General features: G+C 40.5%; 1 protein-coding gene across 1 annotated transcript in view; it reads left to right on the top strand.

The window, feature by feature from the left end:
* The first annotated feature begins 2854 nt into the window (after positions 1-2854).
* The window catches only part of Gucy1b1 (guanylate cyclase 1 soluble subunit beta 1), a 46067-nt gene continuing 27725 nt past the window's right edge, over positions 2855-21196 (top strand). Inside the window, exons 1-4 of the mRNA XM_028880132.2 lie at positions 2855-2997; positions 3488-3561; positions 17464-17564; positions 20303-20421. Of these exons, the coding sequence (XP_028735965.1) occupies positions 2995-2997; positions 3488-3561; positions 17464-17564; positions 20303-20421 (297 nt within the window). The 5' untranslated portion in view covers positions 2855-2994. The remainder of the gene's footprint in view (positions 2998-3487; positions 3562-17463; positions 17565-20302; positions 20422-21196) is intronic.

Genomic DNA, 21196 nt, shown 5'->3' with positions numbered 1-21196 from the left:
TCAGGATAGAAAATTTTATTCTGTCTCCCATAGTATGTTGGGCTCAGTATTGCCCAACTCATTTCAGTCAACTATGCCATTTTTCTACACGAGAAACTCCTTACTTCCCTGAAGTTAGTTCTACCTTAATTCAGATGGAAGAAACCACTAATCACCACAGTATGCCTAAAGAATAACTCTGCTCCTAAAGATGTATTATTTGTGGACATTTCAGATAGTTTTTTGGCAAGAATAAAAACTGAAAGTAATCAATTCCAAAGAGAAAAGAAGTAAGAGCAGTTCCATGAATTGAATGCATTTAGCTTGAAAGGTAATGAATTAAGACAGAACCCAGAATGGACTATCTTTATTTCACATGAATTAATGGAATCATACACTTCTGAGGCCATTTTATTCTGTTGACTGACTATTGTCTGTTGAGCTCAAGTGAGAATAAAGGAAGGGACCAGGAATCTGTCTTATAGACACTCTATAATACTGGTATGAGATTTAAGCAAGTTGTTTTAACTCAAATGAAGCATATGTGATCAATAACTATTTGTATTTTTAAGACTAATATTGTTTAAATGGATTATAAAGCTCATATTTGATGAGTTTACCACATGTCAAGTGCTATATGTTCTTTAAAAATATTGTTACATTAAATACCCTGGATTGTCTTGTGTTTAGAAGAGGAAACTGAGGTTTAGAGAGGTTCATATTGGGCTAAAGAACAGGAATCCTATGAATATCATTCTCCTTCACGAATGTTTCTCACAGGGAAAATGCTTAATATCCAAGGAATTCAGGCAGTGATATAATAATAAAAAAGAAGCCTGAAATCATGTACAGGAAGGTACATGAAGCCTAAGATTAGAATTAGTACTCTATATGACCATTAATATCAAAACAGAAAGTTTAAATATTTACACCTTAAGAAAAGTTTTAAAGAGTCACAATAAATTGAAGGGATATTTTATATAGATAGGCGACCTGGTCAGATTGGTCTCCTCTTGTAGCATTTACTGTTTCAGTAAAGCTATGGTGGGACCTTCTTCAGTCTTCCTGCTTTCTCAGTCAGTTTTACTTGCCTTCAGAGTCCCATGAGCCTCCCCCCACTCTTCTCTCCTGGGAGGACTGTTTTGATCTGGAGGAACCTGGCACACAACAGAAAAGCTGAGTGTTCGGGCCCTCCAGTCAACGGACCATAATGCCATCAGTGCTTTCTAAAGCTTCTCCCGGTAAATTGCACTTGTACGGTGTGTGTGGCATCCATGCTCATCTGACTCATACTGCTCCCCGCTCTATATAATCAGGTACTAATTGGGGATGATTTCATTCCCGGCTTTTGTTTACCCTGCGTTTATCACTGAGTATCGGATCTTCCTCATGCCTTTTTCATAGTTAGTTGTATAGTGTGCAGTTTTCAAAGTTCAAAAATGGTTTCATATTTAAGTAGCTGTATACAGTTGGATGTTCCATTGTTGGAAAGACTGACTTGTTCAATCGTAGCATCCTTGATGGAAGCGTTTGGGTTGCCTGATGTCCTTTTTGTTGTCTCTTTTCCTGACCACCTATTCTTGAGCCTGTGTTAGGGCGCTGGTGGCAGTGGAATGTTCTTGCTTTGACATTTCCCATCTCCAAATTGGGGTGATTCCGACAGATTTAATTGCCAACAAAGATTCTCAGGTCTACCTGAGACTGGTGGCTGCTCTTTGGCCTTTCCCCGCGCTGACTGAGAACCATGCACCCACAACATCTGCCTCAAATCCACAAATCGCTCTACGCTTGCTCCTTGTGCCTAATGAGGTTTCCACAATTAAATAACTCATTTGAATGTCAGATGGTAGACTACAGGGAGACTAATCAAATGTCCACATAGCTGTACCAGCCCATTCCCGTTCATATTATTTTTGAGAACAGGAACATGGGACAATTCTAGATAGTTAAAATTTCTGGAATCCTAACTGCTGGGTTGGAATACAATGGAAGTTCATAAAAGAACAGAAATGGTTTAACATTCTGCTCACAGTTATGTTCCCAAATGAAGTATCCCCCAAGAAGCTCAGGTACTGGAAGCTTAGTCCTCAGGTGTTAGCATTATTTTAAAAAACTTCCTGAAGTTTTAGGAGTTTGAGCCTAGTGGAGGAAGTAGACCACATGGCTGTCCTTGGGAATTATAGCCTCTCCCAGGCCTACCTGTGTGTCTCTGTCATGAACTGAACAGCCTCTACCGCTTACTTAAGTCAACATGGAGCTGTGCCTTCCCACAAGTCCCAAAGCATTGGTAGCCAAGGACAATGAACCACTGAAACTGTGGGCCCAAAAAAATTCAGCTGGTTAATGCCAGGTATTTTGTCTCAATGACAAAAAGTCTAATACACTTGTTAAACCTCTTACATATTACAGAACATCCTTAGTTTGTACATTTGGCTAAAAGTAAAATGTGCTTAGTTCCGTAGGATTAGCTGTAAGTTTGCCAGCTGGTGTGAGGTAAAGCCACAGAGGAAATGTTTATCTGCATAATTACAAAAAGTATGAGGACACACACACACACACACACACAACACACACACACACACACACACACACACACACACGCGCGCCAAAGAGCAGACTTCTGGATTAGAACACGTGTACTAGGACCACAACGCCCCATCTACTACTTGGATGAGTGCAGCTGGCTCTGCTCCATCTTCCTTAAGGCCTCAAAGGAAGAACTTGTAACCAAACTAGGGCGGGAAAAGACTGGAGCCCAGTACCTCTGAGCACATCTGAATTCCCTCCTCTGTCTCCGATTGGTTGATATATGGGAAGCAACAGCGACCGGCCTCCCGTGGCTCTACTCGCCATTGGCTGGGAAGAGGTGGCAATCAGGGAGGGCTCAGCCTGATGCTCTAGCTGCAGCTCTGTGCTGGTCTGGGTGCGCTGTCGCCACCGCTGTAGTCGCTGTCTGGGTCTCTTCTGTGGCACCCTTGCGCCGAGGCTGCCTCTCCTGCTCTGAGCGCAGACACCATGGTGAGTGCTGTCAGGACCGTGAGCCGGAATCTCACACCTGGGCTAAGTGGACCTTAACTGACTAGAGAGCAGACTGCGCTGCAGGGAGCAAGACCAGGGGGGCACGGAGAGGAAGGCTGCGAGGAACAGCGCCTTTGGTGGGAGGTGGGGACACATGATCTGCTGAACGCTCTGACAGTGGGTCACCACCGCGCAACCCCAGTCTCTGACTTCGGGAGATTCTTCTTTCCTCGGGCCGGGTCAGGTGGGAGGCTCCGGGCTCAGGTCCCCTCGCTATCCCTGTTGCACCATGGTGACAAGTGAGCAGGGGTAAGAAGATGGGGGAGGGGATCGGTGGAGCCGAGAATCTAAAGATTCCTCGGATCTCCCCCTTTTAGGATAGGGTACCCCGAAAGCGCAGCCAGAGGGCGAGTGACAGGCCAGTGGAGCCGGGTGGGCAACGCGGTAGAAAGGAGGAGGTCCCTGACCGCAGTCTTTCCCTACCCTGCAGTACGGATTCGTGAACCATGCCCTGGAGCTGCTGGTGATCCGAAATTACGGTCCCGAGGTGTGGGAAGACATCAAGTAAGTGAGCAGCCCTGCTCCCAGGGCCGAGCATTGGCGCCGCGCCCGCACCGGCTTCCCTAGCTGCTCCTGGCAGGGTCGTGGTGCGCATCCTCCGGTCCTCCGCTCCCACGCTCTGGAGCCGGGACCAGAGGAGAGGAGGGTAGGCCGGGGCGTGGCCCCTTGGGGTCACTGCGGCCTCCTCACCCCGCCTGAGCGTGGGAACACCCTGCCAGAGTCCTGTGGCTCCCAGGTCAGGTTCGGAGGGTTGGTCAGCTCCCATGCAGAGGCCTTGGCAAGGTCTTGGGACCAGAGGCAGGAAATGAACAGAAGACTTGCGCTCCTCTGAGATTTACACACCTGGTACACATAATATGGTTTAATCATTTGGGAATGCTACAGTACACTCCGAAATTATTTCTCCAGTAAGTCATGTGAAGCACGTATTTAATAAAGGGACCTCTCCCCTATAACTTCCCCCAAGTCGTCCTTGGAAATGATGGTTTGCTATGTGTTCTCCTAAGAGTCCTAGCATGACGTTCTAGTTTCTGTAGAGCTTTGAGCCTGGTATTCAGATGGGACCGGAAAATACGCTTACTTGAGATTTTAATGCCCTGGTCACCTCTTAAGCTTTTGTGGGTCTCGTGAGGGGGGTTACTGGTGACTGAAGTCAGAGCCTTGTGCGTGACAGGCAAACACGAGGCCACTAAGCTTCATGACTGACCTTTAGATGTTTGAGACAGGCTCTCCCTATGCACAGCGTGGGCTGCCCTGGAACTGCCAATCTTCCAGGCCTCTCAGAGTGCTGGCATTAGAGGAATGCGTCACCATGCCCTGTGGAGCATTGCAGTCTAACAGAATTATCTTTCCCTCTCTCCCTTTTTGAAACTCGCATTTAACTCTTGAATCGCTGAGTGTTGCTGCCAATAACTATATTAAAATCACAGGTAGGCATTACCACGTTCTAACTGAGACAGTGGTGAGGATTAAGAAGGGCAGAGGGGAACACATGTCTATTATTTTTTAAATTCATGTACTCACTGATGTCACATGAGCCCTTGCTATTTTTCGTGGCACATTTTTGTTAGCAATCAATTCCAACAGGCTTTATTATTCAGTAATAGGATGATGATTTTCTATAATTATCTGTTTCCATAGAAATGACCACATCTATAATTTAAGCCCTAGAACACAACACCTTCCTCCAGATCTCTTGAGTATGAGCGTTAATTGATGTTCCAGAAGCCATTCATGTTATCCACATTTATGTTATCCACGGGGCACATCTGCATCCTATAAAAAGAGGCCCAGATGAGGCAGTTATAATTCTCTCAAACAAAACTGTAAGAAATAAAGCCACTTTGAAACTGTAATTTTCTTTCAACTTTATTCATTCCTTCATAGTTTTGATTTTCTGTGGAGATAGACACCAGGGCAGACACTAAGAACAAGCCCTTACAGCATAGCCCAACATGAGGATGAATATAAGCCACTTTCTTTGTGAATGAATGGAGGCGGTACACACATCCCCCATTTATTAGCCTTTCATCTTTGGAAGTGAAGACTCCAAAGGTCATGGCAGATAATCTATAACAATGGATATGTTTAGGATTCCAAGAGTACAATAATAGACTATGATGAGTTAATAATCACTATGGAAATTTAATCAAACTTAGAATACATATCTGTTTGTTATCAATGTAGGTAACTAGTAAATGTAGAGATCAAATTTTTTACTTCATGCTTCATAGAGGAATGTACCAACATGTTTATTTTTTAAATTAAATTATCAAGATATTTGTTTATGGTGATAATGATCTAAACATACATACATTTTATTGATATTTTAACTTCCAAGTGATGACTGATGATAGTTGCATGTTTCTTCAAGTAATTTGTACACACACACACACACACACACACACACACACACACACACACACAAAGATTGGTTCTCACTGTGTAGCTTTGCATGAGTGGAAATTACCATGTTGTTGAGACATGTTCTCACAAGTCTTCCTGTCTCTGCCTCTCATGTGCCTGAACTACAGACATGTGTACTCACCTTGAAGTATAGTTGAATAATATTCTTAAATTGGTCAAATGATAATGATTCCACTCATCCAAAACAGTTCTGTTATATATGATCCAGGTCATATGGATGGTTTTCCTCTGAAATTTCTACAAGGATGGCGCCCTTGTAATAGAGGAATCGAACCAATGCTGGCCATCCACTTGTTTGTCTTCTCTTTTTAGGAAGATATCCCTTGGTGGTGACGTGGGTGCAGTTTTGTGTATGTGCTGGGGAGTCTGGCTTGACTCTGCACCCAGGGGACTAAAACTGTTCCTTGCTACCCTGCCTGGTTTCCTCCAGATGTTGCTGAAGGCTTTCTGGAAGAGCATTTGCCTCATCAGCAGATGTTTACTGAGGGTGAGAGAAATGTAGCTGCCAGACCGTTGCCATGAAGGTGCCCGCTCCCCATTCCTGAGCACTCACTGCTGCCATTGTCCAAGATGCTTTCAGTTTTAACATTCTGTGGAAAACTGAATATATGAGAGAACTTTTTATCCTTTTGTTCCTACAAGAACCAAACTTTTCTATCTTCTTTGATCTGTGAAAAACTGTCTAAATAAATATTTATAAAATGTTTTTTAATGTTCTTGTTTAGTTTAGCAGGAAGTGGACATCCATCTTTATGAGAAAAGAAGCCAAATGTTTAATGACAAAATTCTAAGTAACAGATCCTAGACAGAAAATTCTAGATGGCTATGAGCAGAAAAACAAAAAAACAAAACAAAAAAACAAACAAACAAAAAAAACCAAACAAACAAAAACTTGGAAACTCACTGTCCATGCACACTCTTATCATCAGCATCACCATTTCACAAGCACTTTGCCTCCTCTCTTCAGGAAAAAGAAAAATCACCCCAGACCAAAGCCTAGGAAATGTCCCTTAAAACAACAGACAGAAAAGGTTTAGTGTCTATAAGCAAAAGCAGCTTCAGGTGGTTGTGGATGTATCTGTAACTACTCAAATGGAAACATGTCAACTTCATTGTTATCTTCTGTCCCAGGGAACATCCAGTGTTCTGGATCCAATGTCCTTACCCACTTCTGATCTACATAGTAACATAAAAGAGTAAGAGACATCCCTTGCTCTCAAATCTGCTTCGCATCTTGCTTTGTAAATTTATTTTGAATTTTCAGATGATCCTCTTTAAGAAGCCATGGTTTCTAAGTGATGAGAAAAATAAATATTCACTTAGAAAATGCAGTCAGACTTTGTGCATATTAAAATATCTTGTAAATGCTTGGTAGGTCTGCCTCTGTTATAATGGCATCAGCCCTGGTTGACCTGACAATTGCTTTGCATCTGTGAGCTCTGAGATTCTCCGCCTACCCTGGAAAATATGTGGATTCTAAAGATGGATTCAAAGGGCTGGAAATGCTAAGATGATTAAAAGTCTATTAAAAACTAGTGACAGATGTAACTGAAGATGTAGCTCAGTAGTAGGATCCAACACACTAGAAAATACAACAACAACAACAACACACACACACACACACACACACACACACTTGCCTACAGGTGAATAGGCCAGAGTATTGATTATCTCGTATCAGATTTTCTGAGAGATTAGATATAAGCAATTAAATGCAAATGTTGGTATGAAAGCTGTATGTTCTATAATTATGTAATATTATTTTAGTTAGCAGATACTGTTGTCAATTTGCTGTCAGTCACCTTCCATGTGCTTTATGGCTTTCCTCAAGTCCCTGCGTACTTCTTTATGCATTGGCTCTTCTTCTCTTTGTTTATTGTTAAGCTTATCTTTAATGAACATAGTTTAACTTTTCAGACACTGAGGACAGAAAACCAAGTGATGTCATTCTTGCCTTGAAAAAGTCTAGAGATATCAGGGTATTTTTAGTCTTAAACATAAAAAAAAAATCCACTTTCCTGTCTGTCACTCAAATAAGGAAATAGCTTGAATGCTGGATAGCATGTACTAATCTTCCAGTTTGACACTCATATGTGTAGTTGAATTTGCTAATTATGAATGAGTATTAGGGCCCAACTGAGCAATTTTTCAAAAAATAAAATAGTTACATGGCTTCTTAACTTGCCTAAACGTTGCAAGTCTCAGTTGTATATGGGAAAATTAATAACTATTTGGTTGTTGCAGTACATTCAACATTATCTGAAAACATCCTTAATATGTTCTTAAGCAGCTGCCAAAGTAATGGTTTGTATTGTTTTCCATTTCACCCTGTTGTCGACTGGGTTTTTCATCATCTTTCTTCTGCAGTGTCCCCAAAAGATGGGAAACTCCTTTCGAATAACAGTAGCTTAGGTCCAAGGGTGTGGCTGAATGTTAGAGGGCTTGCCTAGCACTTTACACCCAAACAAAATACCAAGAACAATAGCCCATTGCATATTCATGCTATTCCACCCTAAATGTTTCCTCTCACTTTGGTGTAGGTCCTCAGTTCATTTCTCATTTTCTTTCTCCTTTATCCTATTTGTACACTGGCTGCTCCAATTTGTTTAGGATTATCTCTTTGTCTTTCTTCTCTCCTCTTGGTCCTTATCAGCTTCCCTCACTCTGCACTCACACACTCACACAACCTCCTTGCCAGGTTTTCTGTGTCTGCCTTGTGCTCACCCTCTGCATTCTGCAGACTGCAGGAAGATGATTATTTCAAGTTGCCATCTACACTGGGATTCTACGAGTCACTCACCTGTCCCTAATTCCTTTTGCTGTTTCGAAAGTTTATATTTGCTCTTAATACTGATTTTATCATAACAAATTAAAGCAAGCAAACTAGGGCATCACCATAAATCTGCCATGCTTTATGGGATTTTCACATTCCTGATGGAATGAGTTACTTTTCTATAGCTTTCTATACCTAAGTTCAAGTAGGAAAAAGCCTATGTGTTTTTTAAATGTGAATGGCACTTCATATTATAAAGCTGTTTAAATTTCCTAGAGCTGTTTCCTCTATGCATTTTCAGCTAGGTGCTATAGCATCTATTTGAAATGACTTTCAAATGACAACTTTCCAGCTCAATGTGTTTGTCATTGTTGTCTTTTCTTCCTCTTACTATGAAGTTACATTTTGAAGAAATTAAATGACCATCTGTCTGGGGCGTTATGTGTAGGAAGCTGGAAAGTCCCAAGTGACTTCGGAACCGTTTCTCTGATAGTTTCATGCTTCTAGATGTATTTACCCAAGAGGAGTTACCTAATAGAAACACAACATATTCATTTTCTTCTGCAAACACAACCTCTGAAAAAATTAAATTCTTTCAAAATCTAAAAAATAAGTAAATTAATTCTATGTTATAAATAAGACCCTTTTCTGTAGAAAATTCTTCCAGGTAGCCTGAAAGTCAGAGGAAGGCACACTATGTAGGTTTGCTTATGCTAGGAAACTAAAAGCCTAACTATGAAATCCTTCACACAGCTGCTGGTGAGCTGTCCGACACGGTCTTCTAGAACCCAGACCACTATGGGAACAACATAGCACTTATATAAGGAAGGCCATAACATTTTTGCTTGTTTTATTTTTATGATCTGCAGCAACCTCCAGGCTGGTCTTGGGAAGTCTTAATTTCCTTATAATCATCCTTTTTTATGCATTAGGTATATACTAGAATCATATTAGCTTGGTGTATGTTTTTGTGCGTACAATGAGGACTGGAAGAGAGACCAGAAATCCCATGCTTTCACTCTCACTATGTCAAAGTTGGGTGATGGCAAACATTAACTAAACATGGCTGCTGTTTGCAAGAGAGATGTCCTTTGTATTCTCTTTTTGTCCTCCAGAATCAGGGTCCTGGCAAATGTTTCCTTGTAACTTGTTGGAAGGTGATAGTTAGGGGTTGATGCTGTGCAGATGTCTCCAGGAAAGTACACTTAAGGAAATGAGCACTATAAAGAGGAATCTCTCCAGTCCAGTTCCTGGGCGATAGTGCAGACTTGAAGCTTTGCAGCTTTTGCGTTTACTGTTTTGCCTCTTTGTGCATTAGAGAATAAACAGTAGGAAAATGGTGCCGTTATTATTTGTATGCAGAAAAATAAAAGGTATTTTTCCCTTTATAAACTACGTCAAAGATGGTAAGGTGTAAGGATGGGCTTTCTGGACCAGACAGAGTTCAATGTGCATCGACCCCTTCACCCTCAGCATCCAACCCTGTGGGCTGATCTCAGTAACTTAATCATGCTGAGGTTTAGAGTCGGGCTCCTTTCATTCCACCTCCCCTCCTTGTTCTATAAATGTCTACTTCTCAGCTTTGCTGTACCACAGCAAATGTTACTGAAGGAACTGTTTCATATGTTCAGCATTGTGCTCCCTTCCAAGTACATGAGTGAGTTGGTAAGTATGCTTTGTATTATTTGTCTAATATCTGACCTGCCTCACTAGAGTCTAGCCTTCTTACTATTCGTAGGGAGAAACCTAAGGATGCTCTCTCTCTCTCTTTCCCTCTCCATTTCTTCCCATCCTACACGTCTCTATTTTCCTCTCTTTCTCCATGAAAATGATACATACATATGTATGTGAATCATTTTTACACTCTTAATTGCAGAAAATGGAGAGCATTTGTATAACATATACTCAATTATAATATATATATATATATATATATATATATATATTATATATATATATATATATAATTCAGGATATATCTAGATATATCTATACCCTTAATTTGTGAGATGCTGGGTAAGGCCAATGTTCTAGATTGTAGGGAAATGTATGTATGTATGTCAGGCTGAAGTTAGATTTGAGGGGGGAATTTGCAGCATTCCATTCTATTTTGAATATAATATCTAATTTACATTGGACAGCTGCCTTATAGTTCTACTATGCCTAATGCTCTCTACTCATGACATCACTAAATGATCACATCTACTCCATTCATTCTATATTGTTACGTTGTAAGTAAGAGAACAGGAGACACTAAAGGACTTCCCTCAAATACATAGCTATTCACAGAGTAGGGATTGGGACACAGATTGCTGTTCCTCCCACCATAGGCTTTCTCCCAGTGAGAACCTGTACTCTACTTTCTAGAGAGGACTGACTTAGCAAAGATTCTAACCATCTATATTTGTGTCTTTGTGTTTTCTTCATTTGTTTTTGCTTCCCTGGAATGTGCCAGCATATGTACAGGTGACGTTGGTTATTATGTTTTGAAGGTACTTTTATTTACCAGCCATCACATCTGTTGAAGAAAGTCTCATATTTTCTCCAAAAATTTGAGCAGATTGCTTGCTTTGAGGGGAACTCTGGCATCAGGTGCTCCCCAGGCAGCATTGTTCGTCAAGCGGATCCATCTGTTTGATAAGGCTGTGGAAAGCACTCATTTAAGACATTTGTGAGTGGCTATCAGAGCTGCAGCCATTGCTGTGACAGGTCTCCCATGTCAGGACAGCCACAGAGAAAACAAAAATATACCAAGAGGGAAAGCATTGTTTTGCTTAAAACTGAGACCTAGTCACTCATCAGAGCATAGATGAATGACAGGTTAACTTACAGGAACCAACCTTCAAGGAAGGTCCAAAATGGAAGCTGATTTTAGATTTAAAGTCAGGTTTAAGTTGGGCAAATTCTTCACATGGAGTCTCAACTTGGGGGTTCAGAGATTTATTAAAATCATCGCACTTAGATAATGAAAATATAGCAACTATTTTTCCCAGCCACTTACAAAAAAAAAAAAAAAAAAGCCACATGCAGCTTCAATGCTGCCTACAGTTATTATCTTTGCTTCTAATGGAACAGTTTAATTTTCATAATGACTAGATACTGCTCAGTGTTTTTAATATGCTTCCCTCCCTCTCTTCTGGGTATTTATTATAAAGACCAAATCCTGTGTGCACGAAGCACGAATAACACTTCAGGATCAGTAGGTCTCAGGAATCTTGGGTGACCTGACCTTTGTTTTGAGATGTCATTTCTACAGACTGTCCCATTTGAGAACATTCCTTTTCATACCTCCTGGGAAGCTTCTTTATCTATCAGCACAGACTGTCCCTGGCGTACACTTGCTGGGGAAGTGCACAGTAGCTGTAGCTCAGGGTAGGAAGCAAAGTCAGTCTTTTTGTGTTCACACATGAAATAAGGGGTAGCTCCTTAAACAGAGATATGAAAAATGATACTTGGCCATGTTGGACACATTGTAGATCTAATAAATTTTTCCTTAAGTCATATAAAATATTCTTAATATTAATCATGAACTATGGACTTGTGCAGTTATACTGACTAGCTTGTTTTTTTTGATACAGAGTATATAAATTTATGAGGAAGTAGATACATTAATTCGTTCCCTTGTTTTAAAATGTGCACACCTGTATTTAGATGGTGATTATTTCAGTCAATCCACAAAATATTGTTCTGATATAATTACTGATTACCTATTTTTGGAAGTAATTAATAGATATGAAGATGGGTTTACAGTCCAATGACTACTGTCCCATTTCAGAACAATGGTGAAAATGAGGGAAATGAATTGCTCTAGGGAGAATATGTCAGCTATCCATAATGCATTACTGAGTCAATGAACACAGAATATGATTCTATATCATTGTGTTACCATCTGAGAATTTAACCACCATTTTAAGTCACAAGAGGGAAGCAGAGCTTGCTTTTGTCTATTATAATTCATACATTTTACCAGCAAATCAGCGATGTGCACATTTGCTTTCTCTGATGCTTGTTAGGGATTTCTGAGTTGCTGCTCCGCTCGCTTTTCCCCTGCACCTTTCCTCTTCCTTCTTTTCACCTCTTCTCCTGGACATTGCCTCTTCCTCCCTGCTGGCCTCCTCATTTTTCTTTCTTCAGTCAGACGCACTGGGTGTGGAGTGTGTGAGGCAAAGGCTGATTGTGCTCTCCGTCCCAGTCCCAGTGGCTGCAGGCGAGTGCTTATGCTGCGCTCTTAAGAAGACCTGGAATGGAGCCCCAGGAGTGGACTCCCTGGGACTCAGCACAGCTCCATAGAGCCATGCCCGCTCTAGTTCTTTATTTTCCACATGCTGTGAAGAAGGACACTGACTTACAATTTGGAGGAAACTAAGAGAGATTAACAAAATAAATAAGTAAATGAAAGTATGTCCAATGTACTTAATTTTAGAGGAAATTTCAAATTATAAATCCCAGAGAAATCCGTGGTTCACTCCTATCTATAAACCAATACTGTAAAGATACCAGGCCTGCTGCTTCGTGTGATGCAGTAGTTAAGCAAAGTTGATGCTCAAGCTGATTTTGAAACAGTGAACGAGTCTAGAAAAGTTGGTGAGTACATCTGGATTTAGGTGATTCGAGCTCTAAGGAAATGCTACGTTAAAAAAAATGGTAAATTATTAGAAATGCTATGTATAGTAGATAGGAGCATGTAGATATTCGGTATCAGTTTTAAGGAAAATGTGTAAGCGTTATGGGGCAACAAAATAAGAGATGGAGAACTATAAAGCACTATAACTTGAATTATGTTTGTTGTTTACTAAAGTTTCTTACATTTGCTAATCACCTTAGATGGTTTCAGTCAGGTAGCAAGTGAAGGGGGAAGAAACTTCCCAAACTAGGGAGAGAGAGAATGTTTAGGAGAAACGACAGCAAGAGAGCCATACAAGTTTTTAAGAGCACTGACTGAACATATTGGGGATGTGTTAAGAAGAGCACTGACTGATGGTGTTGGGGTCTGTGATGAAGAGCACTGACTGATGGTGTTGGGGTCTGTGATGAAGAGCACTGACTGATGGTGTTGGGGTCTGTGATGAAGAGCACTGACTGATGGTGTTGGGGTCTGTGATGAAGAGCACTGACTGATGGTGTTGGGGAGTCTATGATGAAGAGCACTGACTGATGGTGTTGGGGAGTCTATGATGAAGAGCACTGACTGATGGTGTTGGGGAGTCTATGATGAAGAGCACTGACTGATGGTGTTGGGGTCCGTGATGAAGAGCACTGACTGATGGTGTTGGGGTCCGTGATGAAGAGCACTGACTGATGGTGTTGGGGTCCGTGATGAAGAGCACTGACTGATGGTGTTGGGGAGTCTGTGATGAAGAGCACTGACTGATGGTGTTGGGGTCCGTGATGAAGAGCACTGACTGATGGTGTTGGGGTCTATGATGAAGAGCACTGACTGATGGTGTTGGGGAGTCTATGATGAAGAGCACTGGGAGTAGGGATGTTAATCACCTCTTTGTACCACATGGAAGCTAAGATTTTAGTCAACATGAAGCCTGATCCCATACGAATTTGACAGGAAGATAGGCATGGTGCTGGATGCTGACAGGGCATTTCCGGTATCTCCTCCAGGCTGCACTACTGGGCTCCCCTTCCTTATTGCTCCTCATGCCTGTTCTTGCTCAGGTTACTTTTTTAACCAACTATAACGGGGGAGGGGTGTGTCCCGTGTTTCTCTAGTTAGCGTTTCCCCTGATGTTGGAGGGAGATGGTGAATGAGCTGCAGAGAGGAGAGAACTGGTTCTAAGAAGGCTGGGTGACCCAGGGCGGACAGCAATTGTGCCTGTTTAAGCCTTACACAATCCGTCATCTCTGAAGACTCCAGCCTCACCCTGTGGAATGGGGAATCTCACTATTTTCTCCTTACCCACTTCTATTCTGTCTACCTTCTTCTTGTCTTGAAGCCCTTATGAAATTTAACTTTTTTTTTTTTTTTTTTTTAAACGTATCACCTCTTTCTACCAGCTACAATACGGGTTAGTGACGGCTGGTATCTTTGATAGATTTTTTTTTTAATTGACATACCAAAATGCTTTGAAAAGGAGCCTGGAGCATAAGAGGCACTGGATATGTGTTGGGAAAAAAGCAAAACAAAACAAAACAAAACAAAACTTCTGGGGCAGGGAATAAAAAAGAAAACAAGCAACTGGATATTCCCCAAGGCTTCTGAGATAAATGCAAATAAGGAGTCCTAAATGTCTGAATAATTCAATGGAATTCAGCAGGACATTACCACAAGAAGACAGTTTCTGGTTTGCACTGCTGCTTCCTTTGACTTTAGCCCCCTCCAGGGAGCCTGTTCCAGGATCATCTTAGGAAGGAATGCTTGAGAGATAAAGGAACTTGTTTTGATAGAGAGGATATTGGAATGGATGGTGATTGGTCCTGGCTAGTGGATTTCTCTGGAAAAAAAAAGCTGCTTCTCCATTTTATGCATAGAGAGTACAGACTTTTCTCACTCATTTAAGGGTTACTATGGCTGGGTATGTGTTTCATATAAACTAAGTTTATTATAAAAAATATATGATTTGATTTAATTCATTTGGAAGAACAGAACACAGTGACTATGGTGAATTAGCATACACTTTCTCGTAGACTTGATTAACATTTATGCGTATTTTAGGTCAGATGTTTCTAAATTCCCATGTGGGCATTAGTGTTGGTTCACAATAAAAAATTAATGGGAAAATAACAAAATTAACATAGTCATGCCCTTTTAACCAGCAATTCTATTCCTAGGAATTCATTCTGTTCCTGTATAGAAATACAATTAGCTACAAATATACTCACCATAACATTATTATTTGGACTTGTAGAAGAAAAGAAAAGCACTCTACCTGCCAAGACTTCGGTGTATTTAAACAATGAAAATTTATGCAGTCATGGTATCCAAGAGTATTTGTTGAAATGAAAAGATAGCCATCAAATTTGACATTGAAATTGGTGCAATAAAAAGCACTATATATTCAAATGTGAAAATCTTGATATAATATTGACAGTAGTTATTTCGGAGTAAGGGAAGCTTGCTATTTCCTTTTTAGTTTTTTTTTTCTTTCCTGTGCTTTACAAATTCTTACAATCAGCAATAAGAATATCTAACCCAAACACTGCATTATCGAAGGATATACATCTGTACATTATATACTCAGAACTTTTCCATATTTTCCCAGTGTATGCTATTAAGAAGATGTAAGCACTTTGGAGAACTAAGTTCCTTTCACTTGATAGCTATGTACGTTTGGGACACAGAATAAGGCCACACGACATGTATCTCAATAATTGGGAATGCAAATACATAAAGCTGTATCTTAATTAGTATGCACTGCTTTAATGATTTAGAACATAAACTCACATGATTTTCTGTCATTATCATTGTGGGAGGCGAGTTACATTCTCCTTTACGTGTTAGAAAAGCTAGGTTGTAATGCTCATGCTGTATATGTGATTTGCCTAACTTCACTCAACTAGTAAATTCTGAGCCCTGAAATCACATTTCCTTGGTGCTGGGAACGGGATGCAAGGCCTTGCGAAGATTAGGCAAACAACATCCCCATTATGTTCTTGAAGCAAAATCATAAATTATGTGCTCTGATGAACATAGGATGTCTTCGGGGATATTTCCATGCTAAGTCGTGCATAATGCATGACACAGATGGGGAGATTTCCTTGAATAAACAGATTGAGCAGTGCCAGGGACTGGACAGTTTCTGAGAGAAGAGTGCCCATGGCTGGCCTTGACGGTGTCATGGCAGCTGTCTGGGTAGAGGGCTCAGCTGAGGTGGGTGGAGTCAGAGATGGCTCTCCATGTGGTGTGTGAATTTCACATGGAGACAGCCGTCTGGGAACCAGTCAGTGTCTTCTCCACCCTGCACTGTTTGAAGGATGACTTCCTCCTCTGCTTGGACACTTATTTGAGAAAAGCAATCCAAATCCTATTAAAATAAATGTATTTATAGAATCCCGATGACTGTTAAAAAGTGATGAAGGAGATTTCCTTGCACTAACTGTGTATAATTTGAGCTGCTGTGTTTAATATTTGAGAGCTATATTAGAAGATTTGACCAGTCCACTCAGCATCTCAAACCTAATGTGTTTAAAGCCAGCTACTGATAGCAGTTGCTCAGGCCAGAAACCTCCTTGTCCTCCCAGAGGCTTTTCTGTCCCTCAGTCCAATACAACAGGCCGTGTGTCATTTACCTGAACAGTCACCTGGATTGAAGTCATTGCTCCCACACCCTGCTGCCTCTTCTGATCCACTCACTACATTTTCACCTCAACACGTCTGTCCCCCTAGAACGTATTTGTTCCAAGATAAGTGGGTTCCAGTCTGTTTTGCTAAAGTCTTTATCCCCAGTTCCCAGGACAGTGTCCCACAGTTGTAGGGAATCAATAAATACTTATTGAATTTTTCCCAATCCAAACATAATTCTTGATTATATTTAGTGCTGGGTATTGCATTATGCATGAGAGTACTAAAATGTAGTTGAATGTATGTGTTCCCCAAAATACTGTGCACTCTAATAAACTTATCTGGGGTCAGAGAACAGAACAGCCACTAGATACAGAGGCCAGAAAAATGGTGGCACACACACCTTTAATCCTATCACTTGGGAGGCAGAGATCCGTCTGGATCTCTGTGAGTTTAAAGCCACACTGGTAATAGCCAGGCATGGTGACTCATGCCCTTAATCCCAGGAAGTGATGGCAAAAAGCAGAAAGGTATATAAGGTGTGAGGACGAGGAACTAGAGCTGGTTAAGCTTTCAGACTTTCAAGAAGCAGTTCAGCTGAGATCCATTTGGATAAGGACAGAGAGGCTTCCAGTCTGAGGAAAGAAGATCAGCTGAGGAATTTCGAGATGAGGAAGCTGTGACTTGTTCTGCTTCTCTGATCTTCCAGTGTTGACCCCAGTACCTGGCTCCAGGTTTGTTTTTATTAATAAGACCTGTTAAGATTCATGTTACAAATGTATCTTTTTGATTTGGATAGAAGCATGTGGCAGTTTTTTCCTAAATCACTAGGTTTTTAGGTACACAGTGTCAATTTTAGCAATTTTGCTCCACAAATCCTGTTCTAGAAATAGATCAATTATTCACAGAGTCATTATGATTTTGACAGATCTTTCATTTTAACTTTGCTCTCCATCACACTTTCCTTTTCTTTCAGAAAAGAGGCACAGCTGGATGAAGAAGGCCAGTTTCTTGTCAGAATAATATATGATGATTCCAAAACATACGACTTGGTGGCTGCAGCAAGCAAAGTCCTCAGTAGGTTCAATGAATCATTGCTACTCTGGATCAACCACACATAGGTCTGCAAAGGAATCTATGCTCCAAGTGTATGATTATGCAAGCTGTTCACTGAACAGCCGTGGTGGAGCGATTCTATGAGGCTCAGCTGGGGCTATGCTGAAAACTATTCTTCCCATATAAGCTGTTTAGTGAGTAGAAAGGGGAACGTAGAAATTCTCCCTTCCCATTCAAGTCCTTGTATGGAGAAAATACAACTACAAATATTTCAGCCATAAAAACTTCGGTTACAGCACCAACCATAGAGTAAGCATTCAAATGTAAAGGGCAGAGAGCATTATTTTCAAATGTGTGTTGCAGTGATAAGCTATGTGAAGCACTGACAGGGAGAGAGAGGAAATTCATTGACAAATGAAATTCATAGATAAGACCCATGGCTGAAAAAGATGTAATTCAAACAGGTTTCATGGAACAAAGCTGATATGAGTATTAATGTTCCAGGGGGCTCATATGCATCTCGACTCCATTCTGCACAGAAGACCATGAAACTCTCGTCTCTACTGGACAGGATTTATGAATTAGAAATAAAACTACTAGATGAAAGAAAAAAACAGCAATTATGAAAGAAAATATGGAGTAAACTTTTAAAATACTAATTTTCAAATCTGTGAAACTGAAATATCTGTCCAGATCAAGAATAGAGCTAAAGAGGAAATAAGATGTTTTCAATTTAGTGATAAATTGAGGCAACTTTGGGAACTGATTTTATATTATCTACGTCACTTAAAATATTTTTAAACTCTGTTAATATATTTTGAAATTCATTTTTGTGTGTGTAAAGTGTACATGTTTGTGTGTGTGGGCATGCAAATCACATGTGTGTGTGAACATGCATGCATATGTGTGCATATGTGTTTATTTTGAGGCCAGAAATCAGAGTCAGGTGTTTTTGTTAATCATTCTTATTTTTTCAAAATATATTTTTAAAAGTTTGGAGATTATAATGTAATTATATCATTTCCCTATTCCTCTTCCGCCCTCAAAATGCTCCTGTGTATATCCCCCACTCTTTCAAATCTATGACCTCTTTTTTATTATTCTCTCTCTCTCTCTCTCTCTCTCTCTCTCTCTCTCTCTCTCTCTCTCACACACACACACACACACACACACACACACACACACACGTATTCCAAAGTGCATGAATACCACCTGCTCAGTCCATATAATGTTACTTTTATGTCTGTCTATGCTTTCAGGGCTGACCACTTGTTATTAAATAACCAGTTGGTGTGCTTTTCCCTGGGAAAGACTGTTTCTTCTGCTCTCAGCATCCCTTAGTTGCCTGTAGTTCTTCCTATATGGCTGAAGCCTCATGAGCATCCTGCTCCCATCCACATTAGCGTGTCTATTAGTGCCATCCCTGTTCAGCTCCTGTTTCAGCAGCCATGGTGGTTTGATATCATGAGTACAGTTTCTGACATATTTAGGAGACACAATCTCACGGCAAACTCCCTAGTCCCCTGGATTTTACAGTCTTTCTGGTCCCTCTTCTGAAATGAGCCTCAGGTAGAGTAGTTGTGTTGTAGATGCATCAGTTTGGACTAGACTCCACAACTGTACACTTTGGTCAATTGCTTCACCTTATTTTCTGAGATAGGGTCTCTCACTGAACTTAGAGCCCAAGATTGGGCTCGATGACTCGTGGGCAAGCAAGCTCCAGTGATCCACCTGTCTCCAACCCACCCATACTGTAGTTACAGACATTCACTCCTATATCTGGCTATTGTATGAGGGCTAGAGATCCAAACACAGCTTATCATACTTCTGAAACAGGCACTTTGCCAAAGACTCCATCCATCCAGCCTTCTCACACTGTTAAGGAATTTTTACTGAAGACATATGATATCTGCTTCTTACTAAGATTTATGTGTAAGTGGTCTTCTTACAATTATTTATATTATCAAATGCAAAAGGTATGTATTTTCAACTAGAGAAGAGTAGTTGAGTACATTATTACACTCAGAAGTCGAATAAGATGTCAGTCAAAATCCATACAGAAAAAGTAAACACTTAAAGTTTAGAAAATGTTAATGACTACCTATTAAGAAAAAAGCAGGATATTAGGGTATGTACTCTGGAAAGAAGTAGTTAAATATTTATGTTTATATAAAGAAAAGTTATTTTGCAACAGAGTATCTTATTATATTTATTCATAGTGTGTGTGTGTGTGTGTGTGTGTGTGTGTGTGTGTGTGTATGGTATATAGATGCTTATGTCCCACAGTTCATGTGTGGAGGTCAGAGAAGAACTTCTGGGAGTCCTTTCCTCTTTCCTCCACCATGTGGGACTTGGGCATCAAACTCTGTCACTAAGTTTGCTAGAAAGCACCTTTACTAGCTAAGCCATTTTTCTGGGCCTGTATCTTTGACTTGAATAAACTGTTTTTCAAAAGAAACAATACACTAAATAGATACTTATAAACTATTAAACGTAAGTGTGTTACTATGTAAGTTGAGCAAAAGGTTACATTGCTAATACTGTGAATTACACTATTAATATGTTAGCACATAGTCTTCTCCAGCAATTGCAGTATGCTGGCCAGAGATTCTCAGTCTATGTTCACACTCTATCTAGGTTCATACTGCACCAAAAAAAAAAAAGTGGATATTTTAAGTCATTTTCATATAGACGTGTTTTTATTCCTCTTATTGACAGTTTTCTGCCTGTTGTTCTTTCCTCTTTAACCTACAAAACAGACCTCAATGCTGGTGAAATTCTGCAGATGTTTGGGAAGATGTTTTTCGTCTTTTGTCAAGAGTCTGGCTATGATACCATCTTGCGTGTCCTGGGATCCAATGTCAGGGAGTTTTTGCAGGTGAGAAGTTGGAGGTCCTGGGAGTGAAGGCTCTCGGTGTCAGCTCTTAAAGTTGAGCTCTTGAGTACTTCTATTTAGCCAACTGGACAAGAGTGTCTTGCTCTTGAAGAGGAACCCTATTGACCATTCCCACATGAAATCGAGTTATTTGATGATTCTGCGTATCTTTCCGGTTTCATAGTCTCTACTTGTTAACTCTAAACATGCAAGCCATTGATTAGTATTCTCCTCAAGTCCACATGGTCTATTACGATCTGTTCAATTGCTTTAAAAAGAATTGCAGATATGAATGGTGTGGTCTTCTCTTTTCTATATATGATATAGCTTTATTCTTTGTAATATACTCCTAAATCTAAGGTCCCATTGAACAGTGTATCAGTATTCAGGAAGTGCTGCTGGGCCTCCTTACTAGGAGAAAGGTGGGTTGGGGGATGGGAGAATGGGTGGGTGGGGGAGATGTTGTTTTAGGTATTCTACTTAGGAAAACTAATTCTTTGCCTTAGAGTTACAGTTAAAAATTAGTTGATCCATCTCTCTCTCTCTCTCTCTCTCTCTGTCACACACACACACACACACACACACACACACACACACACACACACACATTGATAAAAGGAAATCCAAAGTCCTTTCAGGTAACAAAACAAAACAAATACCGCCACCCAAGGCTTTTATCTTACAGCATTGAACAATTACTGTAGAAGTCTGCACTAGTGAATTCCCCATTTGCTAAGATACTATTTCTGGACTGCCTGTGCTATTTTGAGCTATGGCG

Source organism: Peromyscus leucopus, chromosome 6 (genome assembly GCF_004664715.2).
Source record: "Peromyscus leucopus breed LL Stock chromosome 6, UCI_PerLeu_2.1, whole genome shotgun sequence".
Taxonomy (NCBI): domain Eukaryota; kingdom Metazoa; phylum Chordata; class Mammalia; order Rodentia; family Cricetidae; genus Peromyscus; species Peromyscus leucopus.
Note: the sequence above shows the minus strand (reverse complement) of the source record. Positions and strands in the feature narration are given on the sequence as shown.